Source organism: Barbatula barbatula (genome assembly GCF_947034865.1).
Source record: "Barbatula barbatula genome assembly, chromosome: 4".
NCBI lineage: Eukaryota > Metazoa > Chordata > Actinopteri > Cypriniformes > Nemacheilidae > Barbatula > Barbatula barbatula.
In genome coordinates this window covers 9,226,782-9,254,580 of record NC_136768.1, presented here as the reverse complement: position 1 = coordinate 9,254,580, position 27,799 = coordinate 9,226,782, and the positions used below count along the sequence as shown (strand labels likewise).

General features: G+C 37.0%; 2 protein-coding genes across 5 annotated transcripts in view; one reads left to right on the top strand and one right to left on the bottom strand.

The window, feature by feature from the left end:
• The window catches only part of LOC306892972 (sialoadhesin-like), a 23,617-nt gene extending 4,673 nt beyond the window's left edge, over positions 1 to 18,944 (bottom strand). The window contains exons 1-18 of the mRNA XM_079454395.1: positions 18,811 to 18,944; positions 17,978 to 18,047; positions 17,206 to 17,553; positions 16,663 to 16,989; positions 16,316 to 16,582; positions 15,695 to 15,961; positions 15,074 to 15,340; positions 14,453 to 14,719; positions 13,896 to 14,180; positions 13,677 to 13,761; positions 13,510 to 13,564; positions 13,229 to 13,393; positions 9,407 to 9,499; positions 8,725 to 8,800; positions 6,941 to 7,267; positions 6,630 to 6,860; positions 5,626 to 5,892; positions 5,019 to 5,220 (exon numbers count right to left, since the gene is read on the bottom strand). Of these exons, the coding sequence (XP_079310521.1) occupies positions 5,019 to 5,220; positions 5,626 to 5,892; positions 6,630 to 6,860; positions 6,941 to 7,267; positions 8,725 to 8,800; positions 9,407 to 9,499; positions 13,229 to 13,393; positions 13,510 to 13,564; positions 13,677 to 13,761; positions 13,896 to 14,180; positions 14,453 to 14,719; positions 15,074 to 15,340; positions 15,695 to 15,961; positions 16,316 to 16,582; positions 16,663 to 16,989; positions 17,206 to 17,553; positions 17,978 to 18,047; positions 18,811 to 18,918 (3,707 nt within the window). The 5' untranslated portion in view covers positions 18,919 to 18,944. The remainder of the gene's footprint in view (positions 1 to 5,018; positions 5,221 to 5,625; positions 5,893 to 6,629; positions 6,861 to 6,940; positions 7,268 to 8,724; positions 8,801 to 9,406; positions 9,500 to 13,228; positions 13,394 to 13,509; positions 13,565 to 13,676; positions 13,762 to 13,895; positions 14,181 to 14,452; positions 14,720 to 15,073; positions 15,341 to 15,694; positions 15,962 to 16,315; positions 16,583 to 16,662; positions 16,990 to 17,205; positions 17,554 to 17,977; positions 18,048 to 18,810) is intronic.
• On the top strand, positions 797 to 27,799 carry ints13 (integrator complex subunit 13; the record flags this gene model as incomplete). Of its 4 annotated transcripts, XM_079454706.1 has the most annotated exons (19): positions 863 to 1,003; positions 1,229 to 1,255; positions 1,395 to 1,508; positions 20,209 to 20,443; positions 20,824 to 20,898; positions 21,013 to 21,215; positions 21,550 to 21,630; positions 21,725 to 21,815; positions 21,931 to 22,059; positions 23,287 to 23,371; positions 23,988 to 24,080; positions 24,162 to 24,251; positions 24,393 to 24,571; positions 25,593 to 25,757; positions 25,869 to 26,023; positions 26,433 to 26,660; positions 26,826 to 26,965; positions 27,383 to 27,518; positions 27,608 to 27,799. In XM_079454706.1, exons 4-19 carry the CDS (start codon positions 20,219 to 20,221, stop codon positions 27,642 to 27,644), a joined length of 2,112 nt encoding a protein of 703 aa, XP_079310832.1. In that variant the 5' UTR covers positions 863 to 1,003; positions 1,229 to 1,255; positions 1,395 to 1,508; positions 20,209 to 20,218. The 4 variants fall into 4 exon arrangements, with proteins under 4 accessions (XP_079310831.1, XP_079310832.1, XP_079310830.1 ...); XM_079454705.1 differs by lacking the exon at positions 1,229 to 1,255 and having other exon boundaries at positions 797 to 1,003; XM_079454704.1 differs by lacking the exons at positions 863 to 1,003; positions 1,229 to 1,255; positions 1,395 to 1,508 and adding an exon at positions 19,409 to 19,696.

Genomic DNA, 27,799 nt, shown 5'->3' with positions numbered 1-27,799 from the left:
GCCTCTTTCTTTCTTTTTTACCTTTGGTAAATCAGAAACGTCCCTCAGATGTTAAAAGTTCTAAAGGCATCGCAAAGCACCTTGGATTATTATTCATTTATGGAGTGTAATGTTACTACAGAAAAAATAAAAGGTAATTTACTGTAAGCATAGTGATGCTACTTCCCCTTTTTGTTTTGCAGATACTGTTCTAGGTCTCTTGGCAGTGTGAAATAGTGTGAAAAAAGGATGTCTCAACTTCACTAGTATTGTTTTAAAATTGCAGTTCACATTTGATAAAGTCAACTGGTTGCGTGTAGTATAAACAAAACACCAACCCTAACCAAAACAAGAACAATCGCAGTGAATCGAGACAAAACAAAAATGAACAAATTAAACACAGGGTTTTGCACTATACAGAAGTATAAGTGAATGAACAAAACAAGACCCAGAGATACTGATTGTTAACGGAGGAGGAACTACTTAACCTACAGTAGATAAAAACTGCAAATAGAAACTAATATTAAACAATGGAGAGAGATATTAGGAAAAAGAAACGCAATTAAAACCAAACAAGAGACATAATCCTGACCATGTGCTGTATATATAATATTAATAATTGTATCTTATTAAAAGATTCTTATTTGAAAAATCTGCAACTTACAGACGGGTAAATACACTAAAACAAAGACATTTACATTTTGATAACATGCATTTATCAAAAAGAGAACATAGGAGTGGACATACACTGAACAAAATTATAAATGCAATCGCAGATTTTATGGCCTTTTATAGGGTTTCCAGCCTAAGGCACACCTGTGCAGAAATCATGCTGTCTAATCAGCATCTTGATATGCCACACCTGAGAGGTGGATGGATCATCTCTGCAAAGGAGAAGTGCTCACTACCACAGATTTAGACAGATTTGTGAACAATATTTGACAGAAATAGTCCTCTTGTATACATAGATAGATCTTTGAGTTCAGCTCATGGAAAATGGGGGCATTTATCAATTTGTTCAAGTGTAGGTAATTTATAAAACATAATTGATTTATAAGAAAATAATTTAGCAAGTGAATTTAGGACTCTTGTAAAATGTATGAAAATGATCATCCTTTCATTTAGGAAAATGCATTTTGCAGCAGAATGATTAATATTCTGATTTTATGATGTCGGAAAATAATATAATACTAAAAATGTTTTATCAAAGATTATGTTCAAATACAGACTCTCTACACTCTCAACACAGGTTCATTAGAAATGCAGTCAAACACAGGTGCATATATTCTAGCTTCACCTTTTAACATAGGGACATGTGCCTTCAATTTACATGACTAATATTTAATGTAATGATAGCAATGTTCTGATGATTTTCTATGAGAAGTCATAACCAAAGTCTTATGTTTTTTACACAGGTGGATAAACACAATTGTGTGAATCACAAATAATAACCTGATGATCAGGTAATAGTTATGTCCCAATGTTGCCCTCTACCGGAAAGAGACGTCACAGTTCCAGAATGCAATTTTGTGAGTACCGCAATGGAGCATTCACATGGTATGTGGCAGTCGCATTGGTCCAGTTCATTTTCAAAGGGGTTTTTGATCTAGTTTTAGACAAATTTTTCTTTAAGGTAAGCGGCATCCAAAATCCTGCAAATTCCATGGGGACGCCTTGTTGAGGCAGGCGCAGTTTCCGTGCGGCAAGTACCGTGTGAATGGCCAATAAATAAGGGTCATATAGGTCTACATAATGTAATGGACAAATAATAATTGATAACAAAAACAAGTATAAAAAATAAACATTAAGCCATTTTAATCCAGTTATATCAAATATGTGGCCAGGTATGTAACATAATACAATGCTTGTATATTGTTCAATTCTATTTGTATTTCATTCAGTTTTAGTATGCTTATTTATTATGAATCCCCACTACCACAGTCACATGAATTGTTAAACTTGCACTGTTAAACTACAGAAAAAATGTCAAAATCAAAACCCACTTCCTGCTAAAATGTAAAAGTTGCGTGTGAAACTACATGAATGTTGCTTTCTCTGTAATTCTTTATTTATATAAAAATATATGGGCAGAAATAGGGGAAGGTTGGAAACTCCCTCTGACTGTGTGAACAACTCTGGGTACGTTTTTGTAGTAATGTCTGCGTTCATGCAAAATTGTTATTCTTTGCATTTCTCTTGCGCCGCTGTCTGCTTTCTCAGTTTTTGAAATGTTGCTGTTGGGTCATGTTAATAATGTCGGGCTAAACCATAGTTGCCACTGATCTCACTTGACTCTGGTCTGCCGTTTGTAAAGTCATTGGAGGAATAATAGGGAGATTGTGGGTAATTCAGCGTAGTGGCTCCAGAAGGTGACATTGCGCCATTGTTTGCATAAACAGGTGGCACATTCTCCTGTGGAGTGGCATAACAGATAAAAAAACAAAGATTCAATGATATAAGTCTGTGTCAAAGGGTTATATGTTCATTTATCAGCACAGGTGTTAGTTTGTCATATAATGTGTTTTTATTGGAACTCACCCTGTTAGTCAGATTAAATCCGGTAACATCTTCTACTCTTGTTATCGAGGAACCTCCTGACGTTTTTTTTCTGAAAATCGTTTTTCCATAATCAAAAACATAACAGACTTAGGATCCACATTTGATGATCATTAGATTTATACGCCTATCAAATGTGAATGTAAGGCAGATTTCTCATGATGTCTACATTGTCATGCTTACCTACTACAGAGATGTTTAATGACAAACAAGGCCAAACAAATCAAAACTCCTATAACAACCCCAATCATCACAGAGGGACCACTAGCACCTGATAATATAAATAATAAATGTATTAATATTTAAATAGTAATAAAATAACATTCATCATTATCATAAGAGAAGTTCATTTTCTCTATTGGTTCAAACAAAGAGCGTACTTGTAGTCTCCTGAATAGACGCAACAAGTTGAAACTTTGTACTGGCAGTGCCAAGAGTGTTGGTGCTGACACACTGCAGAATGTCGTCGAGTGTGGGGGATTGAAGTAGGGTGACATAGCTCTTCAAGTTTGTTTTGCCCAAACGCTCCTCACGGATAAATATGTTAGTAGAGTTAGTGATGGGACGTCCAGATAGAAACCACTCCACTTTAGAAGAGGGATTCCCATAAACCTCACACAAACATACAGTTTGTTGTGTTTTGTCACACTTGAAGGAAGATACCTCAGAGGCAACTGAAAGTGTTCAAATAAGAAAAACAGAATGTTGTCGTGTAATGCTGCTGGTGACGATGATGATAGAAAGAAGCTTAAAGACAAATTTCAATGATTTATCTCCGAAGACAAATAAAACATCTAATTGAACCGTTTACACAAATTCACAATTATTTTATTATTGACTTACCCATCATGCCATTCCAAACACGTTTGGTGTTACTTAATTTGTTTACCTACCTGTCTGGATTCAGAAGACTTGAAATATAGCGCAGGCCATGTGAACCACCATTTTGACAAAAATAGGTTTTGGGCAGGTTTTTTTTGGGCAATCCTTGTTTACTAAAACTGTCATTATGTTTAATGGTAAGAGCTGCCTAATGATTCTGCAAAATATTTCTATGTTAATCTAATACAGGTTTGGATTGACTTGAGGGTGAGACCGAATGTAAAAATATTTTAAAGAAATGGTTGCGCCATTTGTCTGAAATGAAAATGTAACAGGATTTACTCACACTGAATATCCAGCATAACTGACGTGTTTTGTTGGCCATGCTTGTTTTGAGCTACACAGTAGTACCATCCACTGTGTCCGCGATTTGTTACGCTGAGAGTGAGATTATATCCAGTCTGAAACTGTTGAAGCTGTCCTCTAGTTTCTCTGTACCAGGTGTAATTTACTAGTGCTGGATTTGCATTAGCGCTGCAGATCACAGAGACAGGATTGCCTTCCAACACAGTACTGGATGAAGATATGGTTGTGTCTTTAGGGGAAACTAATGAAAAACAAATAAGACAAAAGGATGATATATACTATGATTTAACAAAAGAATAGAATAGAATAGAATAGAATAGAATAGAATAGAATAGAATAGAATAGAATAGAATAGAATAGAATAGAATAGAATAGAATAGAATAGAACAACAAGATTTTCACCCACGTTTCTGTGTTTATCTATTAGCTGGTGGTTTTCTGACTGTTGCACAGTTTTAGGTTAGTTTAGATACTAGAAGTGACAGGATTCTGATAGAACACGATAAAATGTGGTGTAAGACTTGTAAATTGCATTGTGAAGGCAGATCTGAATAGAGTTTAAATAAATGTGGAAGTCAGTCATGTCACAGGACGAGTGAGAAGTTTGAATAGTTTGAGTGATAGAAATTTTTTCTATGAGTGACATGTAATAGAAAAAACAGACCTGCTATTGTACTTACACTGAATATCAAGTAAAACTGACGTGTTTTGTTCCCCATGTTTGTTTTGAGCTACACAGTAGTACCATCCATAGTGTGTGCGATTAGTTATGCTGAAAGTGAGATTATTTCCAGTCTGAAACTGATAAAACTGTCCGCTAATCTCTCTGTACCAGGTGTAGTTGACCAGTGCTGGATTTGCACTGGTGTTGCAGATCAGAGTCGCTGGATTGCCCTCTAAGACAGTTGTGGACGGAATCACTGAAGTTAATGTGTTTTTAGGGGGATCTGAGAACAAATGGTAAAAAATTGATTTAGGAAGGACTTGCTGATATTTTTTCAAAATACACAGTAGTGTCATGACAATTATATTAAATTGAATAATTAGACCAAACTAAAACAATTCTACTTTTATCTTGCACAGAAAAAATAACAGCATATACGTTTGTAATGACTTGAGGGTAAAACACAATGTTTGCTTTGGGTAGAACTATTCTCTTTAAAAACAACATTGGAGACTTCATGCCATTTATCTGAAATGAACATGTAAGAGGACTTCCTTTACACTCACACTGAATATCTAGAAAAACAGATGAATTTTGTTGGCCATGCTTGTTTTGAGCTACACAGTAGTACCACCCAGCGTGTGTGGTATTGGTTACACTAATGGTTAGATTATCTCCAGTCTGTAGCTGCTCCAGCTGTCCTTCAAACTCTTTGTACCAGGTGTGGTTGACCAGTGCTGGATTTGCATCACAACTGCATATCAGAGTCACTGGATTGCCCTCTAACACAGCACTGGATGGAATTGCTGATATTGATGTGTATTTAGGGGGATCTGAGAGAAAAAAACATTAAATGTTTGACCTAGGAAAGACTAGCTGAAGCAATAGACTCTATGCACGCGGGGTGGTGACGTGCATCTGCTAAAATCTCAGCCAGTGCAACTTCCACTCTCATAGGGCTGAAGTGATAAGGATATATTCAGTAAAAAATACTTGTTTTATATCATATTTGTGAATGTAGCTTGAAACAGATGCCTGAAGCCTTTCCCCTCTTTGGTGTTTGGATCATTTGACTCACGTCGTTGAACGTAATTCTATGTGCATCTTGGGTGAACATTGGACGCTACCCGCGCCGGATGTAACTGAATGGACTGCGACAAAACGGGGAAGCGATGGTGCGTAGAGTCTATTGGCAATGTGCTGTGATACAGTATATAGAGGGCTGCATTTGTACTCACACTGAATATCCAGTACAACTGATGAGTTTTGTTGGCCATGCTTGTTTTGAGCTATACAATAGTAATGGCCACTTTGTGTGGAGTTAGCAGAACTGAACGTGAGATTATATCCAGTCTGAAGCTGTTGAATCTGTCCTCCATTGTCTTTGTACCAGGTGTAGTTGACCAATGTTGGGTTTGCATTGGTGTTGCAGATCAGAGTCACTGGATTACCCTCTAACACAGTACTGGATGGAATCACTGATGCAGATGTGTTTTTAGGGGCAACTATTAAAAAAGACAAGGATTTGTATTAAGTTGGTAGAGAACACAAATACATTTTACTTTATACGAATTAAATAATTTGCCGAAGGAGATTACGAAATGGACTCTGTAGAGCAGTCTGTCCGTTTAGGCCGGGCTACTGTAGAAACAACATTGTGAAATTTACGTGGTGTATGTAGATAAAAATAGCTAATTTTAAGGAAATAAGCGTTTTTATTCTTTGGAATGAGTTCATCCAATCATGTTCAGGATAAAGATGTTGGGTGGTTTTGGTGGCATGTGGGGAGTGTGCTAAGAGGTACTGTAGAGCTGCTTTTGTACTCACACTGAATATCCAGTAAAACTGATGTATTTTGTTCCCCATGCTTGTTTCGAGCTATACAATAGTAATTCCCCCTTTGTGTGGAGTTAGTTATGCTGAAGGTGAGATTATATCCCGTCTGAAGCACTTGAAATTGTCCACTATTCTCTATGTACCAGATGTAATCTACCAGTGCTGGGTTTGCATTAGCGTTGCATATCAGAGTGACTGGATTGCCTTCTAACACAGTACTGAATGGAATCGCTGATATTGATGTGTTCTTGGGAGGATCTGGGAAGAAACAATAAAAAATGTATCTAACTGCCCCAATAAATAAAGTTAATTCATTCCACAGTGCATACTGGGAAATGTAGTGCAAATAAACTAGACCAGTAACACTCACACTGAATGTCCAGCAACACTGATGTGTTTTGTGTACCATGTTGGTTTCTGGCTCGACAGTAATAGCGACCCGTGTGTGTTCGATCAGTCACATTAAAGGTTAGATTCTGTCCAGTCTGTAGCTGCTCCAGCTGTCCTCTATTCTCTCTGAACCAGGTGTAGTTCAGCACTGCTGGATTTGCATCACTTCTGCAGGTCAAAGTTACTGAAGTGCCCTCCAGTACATAGTTAGGTGGAAACACAGATACTGATGTGTTTTTAGGAGCATCTGAGAGGAAAACAAATCGAAAGCATCATTATGTAATTTATAGTCATATGGTAAACAAGATCAATCTGATTTCCTCTTACACAGAACACGTAACGTGATGTTGCTCTGTGCTGTCGTGTTCCTGTTCTGTAGCTGGTAGGTTATATAGCAGATGAAAGTGACTCCATGTTGAAGATGAGAAGCAGTGAAGTTCAGATCAGAGACGATCTCAGTTTGATTCTGTTGTTCCTGTAGTCTGTTGTTTTCATTTTTGGGGAGTGTGTCAGTGGATCTCCATGTGAGAGTAGGTGGAGAAGAGGAGCAGAGAGTGATAGCAGAGCACCGCAGTCTCACCGCGTTCCCCTCTAACACCTCCTGAACCTCCATCTGCCCCATAAACATCTTTACCGTCGGGTTGGAGGGAGAATCTGATTGCACACAGATTTATTATATATAGGTAAAATGTAATTGCCCATTACTAGTTTACAATTTGGAATTTTAAATAATTTACACTCACTGATCACATCTATTGAAACAAATTGTTGTCCGAACACATATTTCAGTGGATTTTGACCTTCAATCCTAAAGTTATATGTGCCTCTGTGATTTGAAGTAGAATTAAAAAAGATTGTGGTACAGTCTTTGTATCCTAATTGTCCAGTTATATTCCCTTTAAATAGAGAGAGAGTAGGCCTGCTGGAGTTAAACACCAAAGTTTTTATGCCATTCAGAGTTTTATACCAAACTCCTCCAGCGGTGTTAGTGAGATAAATGTCAAATAATTCTGGAATATCAAATCTGCAGTTTATGGACACACATGATCCATTTAGAGCTTCAATCTTGTTTGGCAGACTGATGTTCCAAGTTCTACACCAAACACCTACAATACGTGCATGATGAGTGATAAAAAACAACATGTAGAGTGAGGTTCAGACACCAAAATAACAAACATTTATGTTTATTATCTAGGCAACACATAAAACACACATTTAGTTTTTTCTGAATTGTCTTGCAGCAATTAAAACAACACTTTTGTCACACCATATATTTTATATAGGAAATATATTTTTAGGAGGAAAATTAAGACAAACAAACCTTGTGGCAAGAAAATGAAAAGAATGATTTTCAATGTTTTGTCCATAGCTTTGCGTTGTTTAAAATAAGATGATTCCTTTGATAAAACATGAACACTCCTGTAAATATGCATAAATGACTTGAAGAAAACTAAATATTAAACCACAGAATTCCTTTATTGAAAGACACTGGTCAAAAGTGTGATGTCACTGAAATGTTTCTCATGATCTTCAAATCGTTTGGATCTGAAGTTTAAAATGAGTTTTCTAGCAATACATATAAATGTTCCAACAAATGAATCTGATTCGTTTGAAAGCTAACATTTTATTAAGCATATTGTTTTTAAAATAGATCAATTAGACCGGATAATAAAGAAAAGCAGACAGTAAGATGTATTTTTGAACAGCAACCCAGGGTGATATGATCACCAGTAAGTGCTAGTCTTACCTATAAAGGCAGCCTTGTGTCTTCTGTGCCAGTTTAGATAATGACTTTCATTGCTTTTTTGTATCAGGTTTTTCTTTTGCTGTTGGGATCTGGACCCCTGCCAGTCTTTTCCTTTATTGTTTTTGTTGTATTTTTATGTATATTTTTAATGTCATTGTGGTTTTTAGTAGTTGTTTTTTAAAACTACCTTAATTTTTAAATGAGTTATTTACCATAAACTTTTGACCAGTTATGGTGTATAATGAGCAAGCAAATATTTGATAACATAAATGTGATTTTACAAAATGGAAACAAATTTAAGGTTAACCAGTACTTTACTAAAAGTAACATCTAAAGATAAAGAAAGAGTTAAAGATCATCTTACCAGAAATCAGTTCAATATCTTTCCTGAAAGCTAATTTTAAGATGGATTGATCCTTTAGGGGTCTGCACTGAAGCACCTGCCAATGATAAAATGAGATTAAGTCAAACTGAGCTCTGTAAAGCGAACCATGCACACAAAATACCGACTGACCTTACATGTACCAGTCCAGTGCTTCCTGTGTTAGCATGAGTATTCCATTCTTTACACGAACAGAGGAAAGTTATGCAAAATTCTGTTTAAAGATTTTAAAGTCAAATTGACCAGAGCCTGCAGTTTTTTATCAACTACATGCCTTTAACAGGACATTACACTCCAATGCAAAATACTTAAGAGCTTGTACATTCTCTTTGACTTTATAATGTTATATTCGTAATTAAGACAGTACCTCACAGATGTGAGTATACCCCTCACATTTGAGTAAAAATTGTATTATATCTCTTCATTACACTTTGCTACAATGTTAAGTAGTGAGTGTACAGCTTTTATAATAGTGTACATTTGCTGTCCCCTCAAACTACCTCAACACTTAACTCAAGACTTAATTAATGTCTTAACCGTTGGCAACTGAAGGGAGTAGTATAACCCTAAGTGAAAATGTCCAAATTGGGCCCAAAGTATCAGTATTTTGTGTGGCTCCATTATTTTCCTGCATTGCCTTGACCCTTTTGGGCATAGAGTTTACCAGAGCTTCACATGTTGCCACTAGAGTCCTCTTCCACTCCTCCATGGCGACATCATGGAGCTGGTGGATGTTAAAGACCTTGCGCTCCTCCACCTTCCGTTTGAGGATGCCCCACAGATGCACAATAGGGTTTTAGTTCATTACTTTTACCCTTAGCTTCTTTAGCAAGACAGTGGTCGTTTTGGATGTGTGTTTGGGGTAGTTATCATGTTGGAATACTGCCCTGCGGCCCAGCCTCCAAAGGGGACTCCAATTTGATGCAGTGTGTGGCGTATGGTCTGAGCATTGACAGGCTGAACCCCCATCCCTTCAACCTCTGCAGCAATGCTGGCCCCACTCATACGTCAGTGGTTTATAGAAGTGCTGTTCTACCGTATTTGAAATGATACTTTTTATAAGTTTACATGTTATCATTACAACATAAAATAACGGTTCATTAATATGGGGTCATTCATACCCCTTCCGTTCCAAAACAGACAATAAAAAATGTCCTTATATCCCTACAATGGTTCTTGAATCAAGAGCGTGGTAATTCCACATTTAAACTCTTATCCTATCTTAAATGTAAGGAGGCCATTTTGCAGGTTGCTTTCCACAAACTAGTAAGCACTGTGGGCTTTATAACCATGATGCTATTGAAACATTCCTGTTGTTGTTTTAGCATCCTTTCAGTTCTGATATAACATCATTAGCTTAACAAAATGGTGTGACTGGAGCAGAGCTACAACATCTGTTTGCTCAGTCAATGCCAGTTAAAGGCGTGTTTGGGAGGAGCAGAAACAACACACTTTCAATAGCTTGGACTGTATTTTTAATATCAAATGAATAGTAGATGGTTAAAATATCACTCGTTTCATTTAAGACCTCTGCGTTTATTTTAAAGATGAGAATTATGTGTCTAAACAAGCCTAATAAATAAACGAAACTATGCTACTGTGTATTATTTTATGTAGTCACTCTTTGCATAGAATTTGCAAAGAATTTCTTTTTTTAGGTATCCCTGGGAAAATTTTCCAACAGGCTTGAAGGAGTTCCCTACTATCTTGACTTCTTATTGGTGTCTTTAGTATTATTTGTTCCACTTTTTTTAATAAAAATGTCAAGTAATTATGAGTGCTATTTATATTTTAACAATTCTTAACATATTAAATGGATCAAAAGGTTTTTAGGATCTTGAGAAAAATGGTACCCACACATTAGACCTGTAGTGTGTCTAATTTGTATTTAAATATATTGACAAAGTTGCTTGTTTCAGACAAATATTTTTTTGTACACGAAAAAAGGTAGTCCTAAAAGAAGCCATATAATTTAGCTCTTTCACAGTCTAGAACAGTGCGTGTGAGTTCAGTTGAGTGGAGTGACATCAGTCTTTCCTCCCCTTCTGAACATTATGGTACTATTCTGAGCAATACAATGTAATGAACCCAAATGGGATAGTTCTCACAACATTTTAAATTCTGTCACTCTTTATTTATGCTGATGTCGTTCAAAACCCTTATGATCTTTCTTGTTCTGAAATAATTGCATAACTTGGTTGGGTGGATTTAATACAATGACAAACACATCAAGTTATTGAAATACAACAGCTGTAGAAGGATATGATAACTGAAAAAAAACTAAAAGAATGAGACTCGTGACAAGTGTGCACACCGCACAGAGAAAACAGAAAAAATCCATAATCCGTCAAAATCAGGGATTCGGGTTTACACCTGGGTTGTGAAAAAAATGGATAACACTCATGAAACATCGACCCTTTTGGAAAAAACATTATAATCTAACCTGTAAATTCCCCATTAACGTTATCTTCATTATGGCACATTTAGAAAATAGTATGATATTTACTAATGTATTCCAAGATTGCACAGATTGAAGTGATTCTGGCCAGGTCAGCAATGTTTTACTTGCGTGCAGGCTTGCGCTTGGCTTTCTTGTTTTGTGACTTCACCTGCATGGCGTGACCAACTGAGGAACAAGCTTGGGATGGGTAGTATTTTCATATGTTGTGTTTTCTGATGTGTGGGAGGACAGTTTGACTCTATCAAAGCTGCTGTTGGACAGTGCTTTGTAGTTTTGTTACTTCAACATACAGTAGTTATTTTGGAATCGGAAAACAGCATATTCAGTGATAATTGATCAATTCCTCGTACTTCTCCAGGCGGATTTAGAGTTTAAGTGGATGTGAAAGAAACGAGGGATTCAGGTTGTGCAGCAGCTCCAGCAGGTGGCAGCAGGATTTTACTGTAAAAAATTCTACCCCATTCTCCTAAACAACACCCTAATGGATAAACAAGAACCGCATTAGTATTGTACTCTTGTACAGTATATGATGTATTCTAAAAATGTGCACAGTGTTTTGTGAGTTTAGGATATATAATGTATTTTTGTTGGAATGCAACTTGCTGGTCAGAATGAGTCCATTATGTCTCTTATAGTTACATTTGTGTTATTTTTAGTTTACTATCATTCCAAAATGTGTAAAAAAATTAATAATCATTAAATTACACTTTTGATGGGTATTTATCTAAAAACTCCAACTAAAAACTAAATGTCAGGTAAAAACAGAACTTTTTACACAAAAGTCCTTTTAGGGGTTTTCTTTTTTATAAACAAGACCTTAAAACAAGTAAGAAACCCTGTTAATACTAGACAATAATAAAAGCAAACAGACTTCCCTCTTGTAATGCAAAGTAACACAAAGAGAAACACTGAAAACAAATCAGGTTTTGTGGGTTCTGCTATATTTATATAGTACTATTTATCCTTTTAATATTATTTAGTATTATTTCATTATAGTTTGGTAGTCAAGTGCAATAACACGTTTTCCGATTGGTTTCTGTATGGACAGCTAGGACAGAGTTTATGAATATACAGAATATTTCCTCCACGTAAACCAGCAAAGATTATGTTGTTTGTATGTCCATAATGTAAATCAGAAATCAAGACGGCAACTCTTCCGTGTGAAATACTGTATGTAACATAACACTTTACTGCTATACGACATCATATACGTTGGTTTTAAAATATTTTACTGTTGAAAATTCCCCTCAGCCTCTCATTTCCAAGAAGTGCTTCCTTGCAAGCACTAAACTTTACGTAACCAAAGTGTTTTTTGACAGAATTCAGTGACAGATATATACAGTGGGTCCCCTAGAAACATTAAATCCATGAATTTAAATGTAGGTGTGCATAACTTTGAAGAATATTTGGATGTTAAAAATCAAATGTACACTTTTAACACATTTGTAGAGCATTTACTTACTATTTATTTGAAAATAATAGGAAACAATATTTTCCAACAATATGATGATTTATATCATAGATGTCTTACCTAAATAATATAAAACATAAAAGCTGATAAAACAATAATTTTGGAAATTACATGTAGATAAATGTGATCATTTTGTTTTTAAAACTAATATATTTGGTAAATAATGACATTTTAGAATTTAAACACTTTTTAAACGTACAGGAACATGCACAGTATTATAGTCTATTATGTGTATTAATGGGATAATTAACCCAAAAGTTAAATTGCTGTCATCATTAACTCACCGTTGTCATTTTAAACCTGTATGACTTTTCTTTCTTGCGTAACAGACAAAAGAAGATACTTTGAATTAAGTTGGTAACTGGACAGCGCACACCCATTCACTATATGGACACAAAATAAATGCAAGTGAATGGGGTGCTGGTTGACAACATTCTTCAAAAAATCATCTTCTGTGTTCTGCGGAAGTCAAAGCAGGTTTGAAATGTCAAGAGAGTAAATTAACTTCACATCCACTTCTCCCCTCAAGACATTTGACCAAAATGTTGGATCACAGCATAGTCTGTGGTAGGTGAGGAGACAAATCTGATCTCTCTGGACCTTGTTTGAGTGTTTGTGAAGTCAATGGTGGAATAATGAAGGGATTCTGGATCATTCAGTGTAGCGTCTCCAGCAGGTGCCAGCACGACTGGATTGCCATAAACATGTTTATCGCTCTCCTGTAGAACAGCCAAATGGATGATCAACAACGCAGATTCAACTTTTTCAGCTTGTAAAAACCAAAAGCATCTGGAAAGTTTGTTTGTATAAGTATGTATACACTGTCTCTGTGTACCTCATCATTTAGAACGAGTCCAGTTTTATCATCTTGTCTAGTCATGCAGAATCTACTGAAATGAAACGAGTAAAAATAGTTTTTCCTGTGCCTGTTCACAATCGTGCGAGAAAACATCTGTACTTGATACCTGTATTTCAGTATGCTCATTTGTTGCCATCACTTACTTGTATATGTGTGTTGCGACCCACAGGAACGCCATAACTAAAGCCCCGACAGCAAATCCAACCAGCAGGAAGCAAAAGTTAAAGCCTGTTAAATAAACAATGAACAGTTGCCTCACTGTATATTATACCAAAACACAGTCATGCCTATCTCATGCAAATACTGTATGTATACAAGTGAACAAATGTTGCCTGATAATGAAAAACTGGCATGCAATTTACATGCAGTCTCCCGAGGACGCATTTGAAACTGTTGACTGGTAGTTCCATGACTGTTTCTGCCGACACATTGCAAAGTGTCTGTTGGTGATGGATGGACAGTGATGATGCTTCTCAAGTATGTGCTGCTCAATCGTTCCTCGCTGATGAATGTGTTTGTGGAGTTCCAGACAGGTTGTCCAGATAGATGCCACTCCACTTTAGGAGAAGGATTCCCATGAGCCTCACATGAACACACTATTACATCCCCAAGAGTAAAACTGGAAGAATTTGAGATTGTGGGAGCATCTAAAACAGAACAGAGGAATATAAGTGCCTGTATATGTCAACTCATTTCTGTTTATTATTGCCTTTTTAGTGCTTTAAACATGTAGTAAGCCATTTGAGTTTGCAATATTCAGGCAAGCAAATAATGGCCAGGAAAAGAAGCATTCCTGAGCAAAACCCTTTTATTTTTTTGTTGGTCATTATACACCATACACACTGAGTACATTACTAAGAATAGAGTAGTTGATAAAAAGACAATATTCATCTTTCCTTTAAATAATTTAAATACTCACACTGAATGTCCAGCAACACTGATGTGTTTTGTGTACCATGTTGGTTTCTGGCTCGACAGTAATAGCGACCCGTGTGTGTTCGATCAGTCACATTAAAGGTTAGATTCTGTCCAGTCTGTAGCTGCTCCAGCTGTCCTCTATTCTCTCTGAACCAGGTGTAGTTCAGCACTGCTGGATTTGCATCACTGCTGCAGGTCAAAGTTACTAAAGTGCCCTCCAGTACATAGTTAGATGGAAACACAGATACTGATGTGTTTTTAGGAGCATCTGAGATGGGAAAATGGACAAAACCACTTGGAAAATCAAAAGAGAAGTAAACTCCAAAACTCAAGTCTCTCTGTTTTGGAAATACAATTACTGGTCATTGTTCAGACGTTAAGTCTTTTTCAATGTTTATGTTCTGGGTAAGACAGTTTTTTCTTTCAAACACTGCATGATTTGACGTTTCACACTTGTTTGTGACACATGTGGTGTAAGACGTGTCTCCAAGTCCAATACAAGAATATTTTGAGTGACATCTTGTTAAATGCATCACTAAAAGATTCTCTTGTATTTTAGATTACACTATAAATAGTTGAAGTTAATGTGAGTGAATAAGTAAACTAAACTGCTAATACTCACACTGAATGTCCAGCAACACTGATGTGTTTTGTGTACCATGTTGGTTTCTGGCTCGACAGTAATAGCGACCCGTGTGTGTTCGATCAGTCACATTAAAGGTTAGATTCTGTCCAGTCTGTAGCTGCTCGAGCTGTCCTCTATTCTCTCTGAACCAGGTGTAGTTCAGCACTGCTGGATTTGCATCACTTCTGCAGGTCAAAGTTACTGAAGTGCCCTCCAGTACATAGTTAGGTGGAAACACAGATACTGATGTGTTTTTAGGAGCATCTGAGATGGGTAAATAGACAAAACCACTTGGAAAATCAAAAGAGAAGTAAACTCCAAAACTCAAGTCTCTCTGTTTTGGAAATACAATTACTGGTCTTTTTTCAGACGTTAAGTCTTTTTCAATGTTTATGTTCTGGGTAAGACAGTTTTTTCTTTCAAACACTGCATGATTTGAGGTTTCACACTTGTTTGTGACACATGTGATGTAAGACGTGTGTCCAAGTCCAATACAAGAATATTTTGAGTGACATCTTGTTAAATGCATCACTAAAAGATTCTCTTGTATTTTAGATTACACTATAAATAGTTGAAGTTAATGTGAGTGAATAAGTAAACTAAACTGCTAATACTCACACTGAATGTCCAGCAACACTGGTGTGTTTTGTGTACCATGTTGGTTTCTGGCTCGACAGTAATAGCGACCCGTGTGTGTTCGATCAGTCACATTAAAGGTTAGATTCTGTCCAGTCTGTAGCTGCTCCAGCTGTCCTCTATTCTCTCTGAACCAGGTGTAGTTCAGCACTGCTGGATTTGCATCACTTCTGCAGGTCAAAGTTACTGAAGTGCCCTCCAGTACATAGTTAGATGGAAACACAGATACTGATGTGTTTTTAGGAGCATCTGAGATGGGTAAATGGACAAAACCACTTGGAAAATCAAAAGAGAAGTAAACTCCAAAACTCAAGTCTCTCTGTTTTGGAAATACAATTACTGGTCATTTTTCAGACGTTAAGTCTTTTTCAATGTTTATGTTCTGGGTAAGACAGTTTTTTCTTTCAAACACTGCATGATTTGAGGTTTCACACTTGTTTGTGACACATGTGATGTAAGACGTGTGTCCAAGTCCAATACAAGAATATTTTGAGTGACATCTTGTTAAATGCATCACTAAAAGATTCTCTTGTATTTTAGATTACACTATAAATAGTTGAAGTTAATGTGAGTGAATAAGTAAACTAAACTGCTAATACTCACACTGAATGTCCAGCAACACTGATGTGTTTTGTGTACCATGTTGGTTTCTGGCTCGACAGTAATAGCGACCCGTGTGTGTTCGATCAGTCACATTAAAGGTTAGATTCTGTCCAGTCTGTAGCTGCTCCAGCTGTCCTCTATTCTCTCTGAACCAGGTGTAGTTCAGCACTGCTGGATTTGCATCACTTCTGCAGGTCAAAGTTACTGAAGTGCCCTCCAGTAAATAGTTAGGTGGAAACACAGATACTGATGTGTTTTTAGGAGCATCTGAGAGGAAAACAAATCGAAAGCATCATTATGTAATTTATAGTCATATGGTAAACAAGATCCATCTCATTTCCTCTTACACAGAACACGTAACGTGATGTTGCTCTGTGCTGTTGTGTTCCTGTTCTGTAGCTGGTAGGTTATATAGCAGATGAAAGTGACTCCATGTTGAAGATGAGAAGCAGTGAAGTTCAGATCAGAGACGATCTCAGTTTGATTCTGTTGTTCCTGTAGTCTGTTGTTTTCATTTTTGGGGAGTGTGTCAGTGGATCTCCATGTGAGAGTAGGTGGAGAAGAGGAGCAGAGAGTGATAGCAGAGCACCGCAGTCTCACCGCGTTCCCCTCTAACACCTCCTGAACCTCCATCTGCCCCATAAACATCTTTACCGTCGGGTTGGAGGGAGAATCTGAAATATGATTTATTTGACTTGTTGTATATCACATGTGGGATGCTTTGTAAACACATTAAATTGATGTGTTGCAGCCACAGTAAGATAATCAAGATATTGATCAGAGAAACACACATTGTATAGGTACAATGTTGAAATTGTGTTTTATTTATTTATACTGTATATTTAATTTTTTGCACTGTTTTACAATTTCTCTAGAATAATATTACTCACCAATCACACGTATTGAAACATATTTTTTTGTATAGGTATATTTCAGTGTACCATTTCCCTCAATCCTGAAGTAAAATGTGCCTTTGTGATCTGAAGTAACATCATAAAAGACGGTGGTACAGTCTTTGTGTACTAATTTTCCAGTTATTTTCCCTTTAATCCTGCTGTTAGATTTGCTGGAATCAAATACATCCGTCCCGTCTTTACGCCACTTTCCCACAGCACTATCAGTAAGATCTTTATTATATTTGTCTTCTATATCAAATCTGCAGTTTATGGTCACACAGAATCCATTCAGAGCGTCAATACGGTCTGAAAAACTGACGCTCCAATCTCCACACCAAACACCTTTAAAACAATGTGAAGTAGCACACTTTATTTGGTGGCTATACGAACACACACTCTTTGTTGACTAGGTTTTTAATTAAGATATTGGACAGTTGAAAGCCTGAGCAGGACTTTCAGTGAATGTTACTGAATAGACAGTATGACATATTGATAAAGTATAAATTTGTAAAACATCGTACTTTAAAACTGATGGAGCATAATGACAAATTAGCATGTGAAAGGTTAGTGCTTGTTTTGAAATCAAATTCTTCCAAACAATACAATTTAACCAATGCCCACATTCCTATAAATAGAGAGCTCCAATTCTATCTATAGTCTAAACTTTATGTCATTTGTGTTTGAAATGTATTTAGTTTTACACAACAGGCTAAAACACTTTGATGGTTCACAACAAACAATATTGATGACAAGATAAAATCTCAACCTTGTAAGATAAAGACACAAAATAAGATTTCCTCAGCTACACCCATCTTGATATTTAATGAAGGCTGAACCTGGAACGGAGAACACACATACATAAAAAATTACAAACGCATGAAAACTTAAATTCATATTTTTGGTTTCTTCATAATACTGTATCAATAAAAATTCAAATTGGTAGCATGAAGCCAGTTCATTTTTAATCGTGTCCATCAGTTAACATATATTTACACAATTGTATAGACTTGTCTTTAGTTGTTATTGTCTTTATGATACAGGAACTAATTACTGTACTTCCTTTTACAATTTTTTAAAATATCATTACTCTGCTAACAAAGTATTTTACAGTATTTTTACTAGAATGAAAGTAAATGGACAGTCCCTAACACTGTGTTCTTCGTTTCTCAAAGGAAAGTCATATGAGTTTAGACATCATTTTTAAAAGCTTTCATGTAGCTCAACTGATAAAGTATGGTGTTAACAATGCCAAAACCATGGATTCGACCCCCAGGGACAGCACATAGAAAGACAATACAAATGCCTATTAATGCACTGTAAGTCGCTTAGGATAAGTCGCATGCCATGTATTAAAACAATTTACACAAAAAGATTAATTATTATAAAGTAAATTGCTGCTAAATTCCTGATAATATTAATAAAGCAATCTTAAATTCATAATAAATCTAATTGTCGCTTATAGATGTAGAACAACTTAACAGAGTAAATTAGCAAGAGCAGTTGTTTAACAGTAAATTAATAAAATGTAACCGTTTAAGCAAATTCTTAAAATTGTAATATTTTTTAATACATAAAGTATTGGGATATTCAAATACTTACCAGGGTAGTTTGAAAAAGCTGGATAATTTTTCTGAATATGCAGTGTTTAAACTTTGTTTTGGTCAAGAGTACAATGATCAGCTGTGTGAAGATGACATACAAGCTCATTGAATACGGTCACTGATATCCTTCCTATTTTAATCCGGAAGGGCTGAAACTACCTTTATTCATCAGTATGAATAATAAATGCAAATCATATGCAAACATAGCTGACAAAAAAATACCTTCATGCAAACTGCAAATGTTTGGTCTTTCCATGAAAGCAGAATTTGTTTAAGTTGAGTTCAACAGAATGTAATTCTGCTGCTTTCATAAACTGTAAATCGGAGACAGTTAACTAATGTTAACTAATATATATATATATATATATATATATATATATATATATATATATATATATCAATTGAAATACTTATATTTAGACTACTTTACCTGGAGTACATGAGATACATATATTCCTACATCAGCTATTATTACAGAGAAAATAGTATATTAGTAAATTTATATATAGTTATATATCTATGTATATTACATAATTTAAATGTTACATTTATTTAATAATAAAAAAAATAAAAGGGAACTTTGCTCCAGGAACGTTTCATGTAGTTCGCTGAGTGCACAGGGTGGGTTTTGACCAACGGACCTGAGCAACGACGTATTTTGTCCCCTGTGCTTTGCTTTGTTTTTTCTGTCTGCCTGGACTAACACATCTGTCCCGTTATTTTTATTTTAACCCTTTGTTATCCTGTACGTTTCTGTTATTTACTAACCAAAACAACATAGAAGGGTTTTTATGTAAGTCTCTTCGGTGCGTGCGCGCGCAGAACCGATGGAAAACTAGCGGGCGATGCTAGCATGCTAAAGCTACCTATTCTGTGAAACCCAGGTTTGTCAAATTATCATCTAAATGTTGTTACGTTATTATCTAAAACTTGATAGCTATTTTATTCATTCTTACTTTCATATTTTACGGTGCTTGAATGTTGTACATTGTGTTTATTGCACATTAAGTGTATTTTGGTGTTTGTTTACGATGGTGAAACGTTAATTCATTGGTGAAATGTAATTTCATCTTCATTACACTTACATTTAATCATTTATGATTGTTGTTTTTCATATAAGGTGATGGTCGGATATATTCACGTTTTTTGTTAGATTGATGAGGTGTTTTATTTACAAAATACAAACATTTATTGTAGTGTTGTAAGGCTGCATACACTTGCGACCCCACAGACTTAATTTCACGTTGAGGCAGATCTAACGTTTAATACATATAAACTTGTTATCAAAAAGCTGTATGGATTTTAAATATGTAATGGAATTGATGTTTGTTTATAGTTTTAATTACATGCCACAGTCATTGACATGTGAATGTTTTACACATCCCTGGTGCTGCAGGACTATAAAGATGAGGACGTTCGCAGTTTCACACAAGACAGCCTTTGTGGTGGATCACTGTCCGTACATGGCAGAGTCCAGTCGGCAACTGATCGAGGTTGACATGTTAACCAAAAGCCGTGCACAGGGTGTGATTCCTCTGGCTCCAGTTTCCAAGTCTCTCTGGACATGTGCCATTGAATGCTCTATGGAGTACTGCCGCATACTATATGACGTTTACCCCACCAAGAAACTGGTGAGTTTCTGGAAACCACGGCAGATTGACAATTCACTAAGAATTGAATTATGACGTTATTTTTGTGTTGTCGAAACTTGTGTCAAACAGCTGCACTGTCAAGTCTCAATTGAACAGAAGTGGATATATTTAGAATAATCTTTATACATTGGCAATACATGTTCACCTGCCAGAATGTGTAGTAGGACAGACCCAAATTTATGTTAACTGATGAGCATTTTTTAGGGTTTATTCGGTAGAAGTTGGCACGATTAACTGTCATTGATGGGAAAGAGTCACATGATAAATCTTTAAAAACTTTTACGTGAATCTGGTAAATAGTGATACTACTAATTTTTTCTGTGAACACCTAACACAATCGTGTATTGATAAATGTACAGGTGAACTACATTGTGAGTGATTCCGATGTTCATATCCTTAACAACTGGAAGCAGGAACACCAGAACACACATGAGGTAAAACACATCTGTCACTCTGCACATCCAGTTCGAGTTCCTTGCTTGTACCTGGGTAATCTGAGCATTGGGCAGAAGGGATGAACAAACAGTGAAATTATTGTGTTTTTCCAGCTCATGGCTGCTTTGGCAACTGTTGGTCCGCCGAACCCTCGCCAGGATCCTGAATGCTGTAGTGTCCTGCATGGGTTGGTTGCAGCTGTGGAATCATTGTGTAAGATCACAGAATATCAGCATGAGGCTCGTACATCTTTAATGGATATGGCTGACAGAGTAGCCAATAGGGGGCGTATTGTCTGTCTCACTAATGCCAAAAGGTAAACACCTTAATCTATAAAATGTGCTATTTAGATTTGTAGCAGTCAGTTTTAGTTAACATCTGACACACACTGTCCTTAATTCATCACAGAAAGTTGTAAACGGAGAAATGCAATAAAAATATTGTAGACATCTTCACATAATAAATACACATTTTGCTATAAAAATAAGCCTTGCTTATTTGTTTAAATTTTTACATGAACTGCTGTGTGACATATAATTTATGCAAATTATTTTAACAGAATATTCCTATGTATTTTGCCATTTACAAATAATGAGTTTTTATTAAATATAATCTGTTTAATAGGAATGTCTTTCTATTTTCACTTTTAGTGACACCCATGTCAGAATGCTAGAGGATTGTGTGTTGGAAACCATTCAGGAGCAGAACAAACTGGCAGCAGGATCTGATCGGTCAGTTTACAATGATAGACTTTAACACCGTTAACACGATAAAGAGCAATTTTCATTTCTTTCATACTGATGACCGGCTGTGTGATCTCTGTAGACTGATGCCTATTCAGCAGTGTGAGCTTGTGTTGGTTCACATCTGCCCCCAGGGCGATGACACGCTGGTCTCGGACCGTCAAAAGAAAGAGGTGAAAATCTAAAGTCTATTCTCTGTTTTGCAGCTGACAGTATAGAACGCATTTTGTCCTACTGTTCTCTACTGATCTAGTCTGAGTGTCTTTCTCTCTCCTGTATATTTGGCAGCTGTCATCAGTATTGAGCAGTGAAGTTCACAGCGTGCGTGCTGGAAGGTATCTGGCTTCTAAACTAAATGTGCTGGTTCAGCAGCACTTTGATTTGGCCTCCACTACCATCACCAACATCCCCATGAAGGTCAGTGACTGTCACACACTTCTTTTCTGACTGTCTCTCTCTTTCTTTCTTTTCATCACTTGTTTGCACTATATCAGTTTCTTTCACAGCTGCTGTTTTCATGGTTTATTGTTTGTTTTGCTAGCCTACATTAAATGTCTGTGAGCAGGTCAGTACTTCACAAGAGCAACTATTATTATTCCAGATCAAAACCCCCTCCCCTCCTCATCCAGCTTTTGCTAATCTCTGATTATAAATTGGAGCTTTAAAGAGCTTTATTTTAACTTTGCTGCCGTATTTCTAAAATACTTTCTTAGTGTGTTTGTTTTCATATACTTTTGATAAGACAAAGGTTACAGTCTGCATAGAAACGTAGGAGAGAAACAGCTGAAAAATTGGTTCCCATTGTATTTGTTTTTCAAATGTCAACATGCAAATTTAAATAAGCCTATTTACTTTATCTTACATACATCTACTATATTTGCATGATTCACCAGTGTGCTTTATTTAAAAAAAAAGTGTATAAATATACAGCTTTTTTCAAATTCACATCCATATCTGACTTAAAATTTTCTTAAAACTTGCTTTTAATCAAATATTCCATTACCATCAATAAAATGTGTAACATTATTATAGTAGAATCGACTGTGACTAGCAGTTATTGTTGACTTTAACAGAAATAAAATAGTGTTTATTACAGACACAGCACCTCTTTAAGATACAAAGATCAGTTTGATTAGCACCCAGCTGGATGAATAGTAGACCCTCTAGTGCCCCCTTCAGCTCCCAGAACTCCTCATCTGGTTGCTCTTTTTGCTTCGCCTTCTCCTTCATCTCTTCCGGGGTAATATTTCTTAGCCTGGCTGGGTGTGGCCAGATGTGACGTGTGTTTTACTGTTCTGGTTGCTTGCGATTCATCTTTTTGAAAGCTGCAGGGCCCTGCAGAAACATGCGGTAGCATTAGGGTGTGTGTTTGAGGCCATAATGGTGATCCCAGGGAGAAAACATTCTGCTCCTCTGAGTCCTACAGTCTCTGTTCTCCTCATTCTTCTCCTGTCTCTTCCTGTGTTTAATGTGTAGCCTCTGATCTCCACATATGGGAGACTCAGGTGTCTTTATGAAATGTTAACCCCTGAGGGAACGGTTATGTTGTAACATGAAAGCAGCAGTACATGGCGGTGCATTGTAGTGTAGATTCCTAGCTGCTGATATGTGTGTATGTTTGTGTTTATACATATATATGAGAAGGAGGAGCAGCATGCAAACACTTCAGCGAATTACGACGTTGAGCTGCTGCACCATCGAGATGCTCATATGGAATTTATTAAGAGTGGTGAGTGTTATTGAAGGATTATATAAAATAAAATAAACAACACTGGACTTCTTTAGACTTCTATTGAATGGATAAAAAACAATTTCATCATGACTGAAGGGCCCTTGAGCAAGGCACCTTACCCCTGATTGCTCTGCAGTAATGTGCCACTGTATAAAACTACTTGTAAGTCGCTTTGGATAAAAGCGTCTGCCAAATGAATAAATGTAAATGCATGTACTATGTGAAATATTCAAGTAGTATTGACAATAACTGTGATTATATTAAATAATCTGATATTGTGACAGCTCAAAGTTCACCCTTAACTCTTTCCCCGCCCGTTGATCATTTTCACAACACTTTGAAGGCCCCCAGTCGCATTGTGAGACGTTTAAATATGTAGAAGTGCAAATGAGGACACAAAAGTCAGGCAGTTTTTGCCATTTTTGGTGCCCTTAGAGCCAATGGCCACTGCTTTTCTTATGCAAAATGGCAGCATCAACATTCTGCTAAATCTCATTTGTTTCAGGAAGTAGTAAAATGAGGGTGAGTCAATAATAACACTTCAGTTTTGGGGCAAATGAGTCTTGCAATGGAATAACCCATTGATGTTTATTTGTGTTGTTTCTGTGTGTAGGTGATTTGCACATGGCTGGCAGCACCAGCAGAGACAGCGGCCTGAAAGAAACCGTCACGCTTAAATGGTGCACTCCACGCACCAACAGTGTAGGTGAGTGCTTGGAACTCTGGGAATTGCAGCGCCTGATGTGTCATGTGACGGACATGTTATGATTTTATTTTCTGATCGCAGAGCTGCATTACTGCACAGGGGCCTATCGCATTTCTCCTGTGGATGTCAATAGCCGGCCATCTTCCTGTCTAACTAACTTCCTGTTGAATGGTGTGTATGTGATCAATTTGACATATATATTTCATTTTTTCGTTTTGACATTTTTTCCAGTTACAGGAATGGGAATAAATCTTAATAATACAGTATGAGAATAAATACTGTATTATTGTCTTTTGTTTAACATCTTCCCAGGTCGCTCCGTGCTGCTAGAGCAGCCGCGCAAGTCAGGGTCAAAGGTCATCAGTCACATGTTGAGCAGCCATGGAGGCGAGATTTTTTTGCATGTTTTGAACAGCACACGCTCCACACTGGAGGACCCACCCTCCATCAGTGAAGGCTGTGGGGGGCGAGTGACTGATTACCGCATTACAGTAAGCACTGCATGTATCCTTATCAAAACTGACCTGCGGAACAGCTCACTTTTGGGGGGTTTTCCACTGGGTACAGTCCCTAGTACCTGATACTTTTTTTAGTGCCACCTCTATTGTTCCAAGCATACTGTTCCGATACCAAAATGTGACGTGTTTACACACATATCACTGTTTGGTCAGAGAGAATCATTACCAGCGTCATTGGATTTGCAACACATTAATACGCATTTTAATACGTAATATTGGCATTTCATCATATGCCTAGTTACAGTAATATACAGATTGAGACTCTTAACGCAATGTTAAATGCTACATAGCTTACCCCCTTGTGTGCTGTCGAGCAAACCAAATTATTGTTGTCTACTCTTTCCTGCAAGATTTGCCAAACTCTGGTATTTTTTAGCAGTATTTTCCGCCATCAATATACTCCATTAGTCATGTGTTGTGCTTGTCGTGTTCACAATGATGCTACGAGAGTATAGGCAGTTCAACTATGACAATAAATGTATAATCTTCACCCACTTTGAAGCGGTACTAAACTGCTGTTGAAAAGCAAACTGAACTGAAGGGAAGTGAGCTGTACCAAGCCGAGTCGTACTAAACCTGACGGTACCATACATTGGAAAAGCGCCATTAGTGATTCAAGAAATACATGAAACGGCTCTTTTAATTTATGCAAATAAATAATATAAAACTACATGAAGTACTATTATTAACTGACCAAAGTATTATAAAAGTGAGAATTATACAGTAAATCACAGATTTTAAAGGAAGACTTTGAATTTTGTTGTCAAGTCCACTATTGCACACACACATATATTACACAGTGTAGTTTAATTACATCAGAAGTAACTGTAATAAAATGATCATACTTTAATTTAATTACTTTCCCCTTGAAAAAGTATAGTAATGAATTACTTAGTAACTAGTTACACCCAACACTGTTTGGGACACATTTAGATCTTGCTATGTCTGGCAGCAGAGTAAATCTGCAGTTAATCCTGTTAATATCCGTCTGCAGGATTTTGGTGAATTTATGCGTGAGAATCGCCTAACTCCATTCCCAAATGAAATGGTCGACACATTGGGCAGAACACCAGTTGAAAGAGCCAAATTCCAGCTAGAAAGACACACAAGATACTGGCCGATGATCATTTCCCAGACCACCATCTTCAATATGCAGGCGGTGAGACACCATCTAGATGCTAAATTGACCTGCATTGAAATTTTCTGCAGTAAAATCGTTTTTGAAAGATTTTTCTTTCTGCTTGTTTTTGACTGGTCATGTGTGTTTCAGGTGGTGCCTTTAGCAAACCTCATTGTGAAGGACACTCTTACAGATGAGGATGTGCTGACCTGTCAGAAGACAGTCTATAATCTTGTTGATATGGAAAGGAAAAGTGACCCCCTGCCCATCTCAACTGTGGGCTCCAGAGGAAAAGGTCCCAAACGGTGAGCATGACACAGGCAGGTTAAACGCTGATCTGATTTTCTTTTTTGTGGCTCTTTTCCAGAACCAGAAAAGAACTGTTTCTTTGTCTACACAGGCTCCAACTTCTAAGGAACATTCCATTCTGAAATGGATGTTGCTAATTCCACACTGCTCAAATGAGCAATACAATACATAGAATAAACATATTTAATAAAATAAAGCAGTGAAAGTACACGGTTTGAGTTTTGTGCCCACAAAAGTTTTCTTTTATTTTGTATTTGTTTGCATCATGGGTCTATTATTTCCACTGAGCTCATCAGTATAATAAAACTGCCTACATGATTCCTTTGTTCCTATAATACCTTAAAATGCGGCCTAGGTAGGAAGGCGGGCACGCATGTTGATGTGTCTGTGTTTTAATGAATGCAGCGATGAGCAGTATCGAATCATGTGGAACGAGCTGGAGACACTGGTAAAGACTCACGTGGGCAACAGCGAGCGTCACCAGCGTGTTTTGGACTGCATTATTGCTTGTCGAAGCAAACCTCCTGAAGAGGAAGAGAAGAAGAAAAGAGGGAGGAAAAGGGAGGACAAGGAGGAAAAAGACAAGAATGGCAAGGATTTGGAGGAAAAGAGCTGGACCACTGAGTCCGAGAGGTTAGGCTGCTGAGTTTTTCTTCCAAACAACTCAAATGTCAGGCTGAAGTGTGTTACTCCGAAAAGCACTTTACAAGTACATTTATCAAGCCGCGGTTGCTTTTAGATTCATTAATCCCCCAGACTGTCTCTAAGGTTGTGATGTATGTGCTATTTCTCCTCTAGACTCAAGGGAGTAATGGAGCGTGAGAAGGATGAACAGACTGAATGTGAGATCATCAAAGATTCACCAGACTCTCCTGAGCCCCTGAACAAGAAACCACGTTTGGCCACAGAGGAGCAACAGCCTCCAGAAAAATCTAAAGGTTTTCAGTCATGTTTCATCGATGTTATTTTCATTTATGGTTTTCATTCGTGGATCAAGTTAATTTTGAAATGAGTTACATTTTTTTCATGCAACAACGCTAAACCCGGGTATAAGATGTTTTGTGACAGTCTTCGGATTAAAAAAAGCCTCTTGTGAGAACTTTAATAGGAGCATTGGCAGCGCAAACAAATCGCGTCGCCTACATCATTTTTTTTAGGTTTCAGCTGTTAGAATGCCATTTAAATGTTTCTAGTCAGAAAGATCTTTATCGACATCATCCACCTGATTGAATTTTGCATAGTGGCCAGTCAATATCTGGTATTTTGAGGTACGGTCAGTCTCAGTCAGTCAGATACATCAGTTACAGATTTGTGATTGTGAACGGACCTGTCAACCTGTGTTCCTTCTCTTTCAGGTCCTGTCTCTCTGCTCTCGCTTTGGACCAATAGAATCACCCAAGCCAACTCCAGGAAGCATCAAGAGTTTGCTGGAAGGCTGAATTCGGTGAATAACAAGGCAGAGCTTTATCAACATCTCAAAGAGGAAAATGGGTGAGCTGACTTCATCGTTTGTGTAATATACCCTGTGATCGCATTTTGCGGTAAGAAGTGGTGTTTACTCGCTTTGTTTTTCGCTTTAGGATGGATGCTCACGAGAATGGAAAAGCCACTAGATGATGTGTGGCTCACGCCATGTCTCATTGGGTCTCATCATTGAGTGGTTGATGGGATGTGATGGTGACACACAGCACAGAACAAGATGGTGTTTTATACGGATGTACTTTTATATGCTATTGTTTATATAGAGTCTGAATTAAAAACTGTAAATTGCG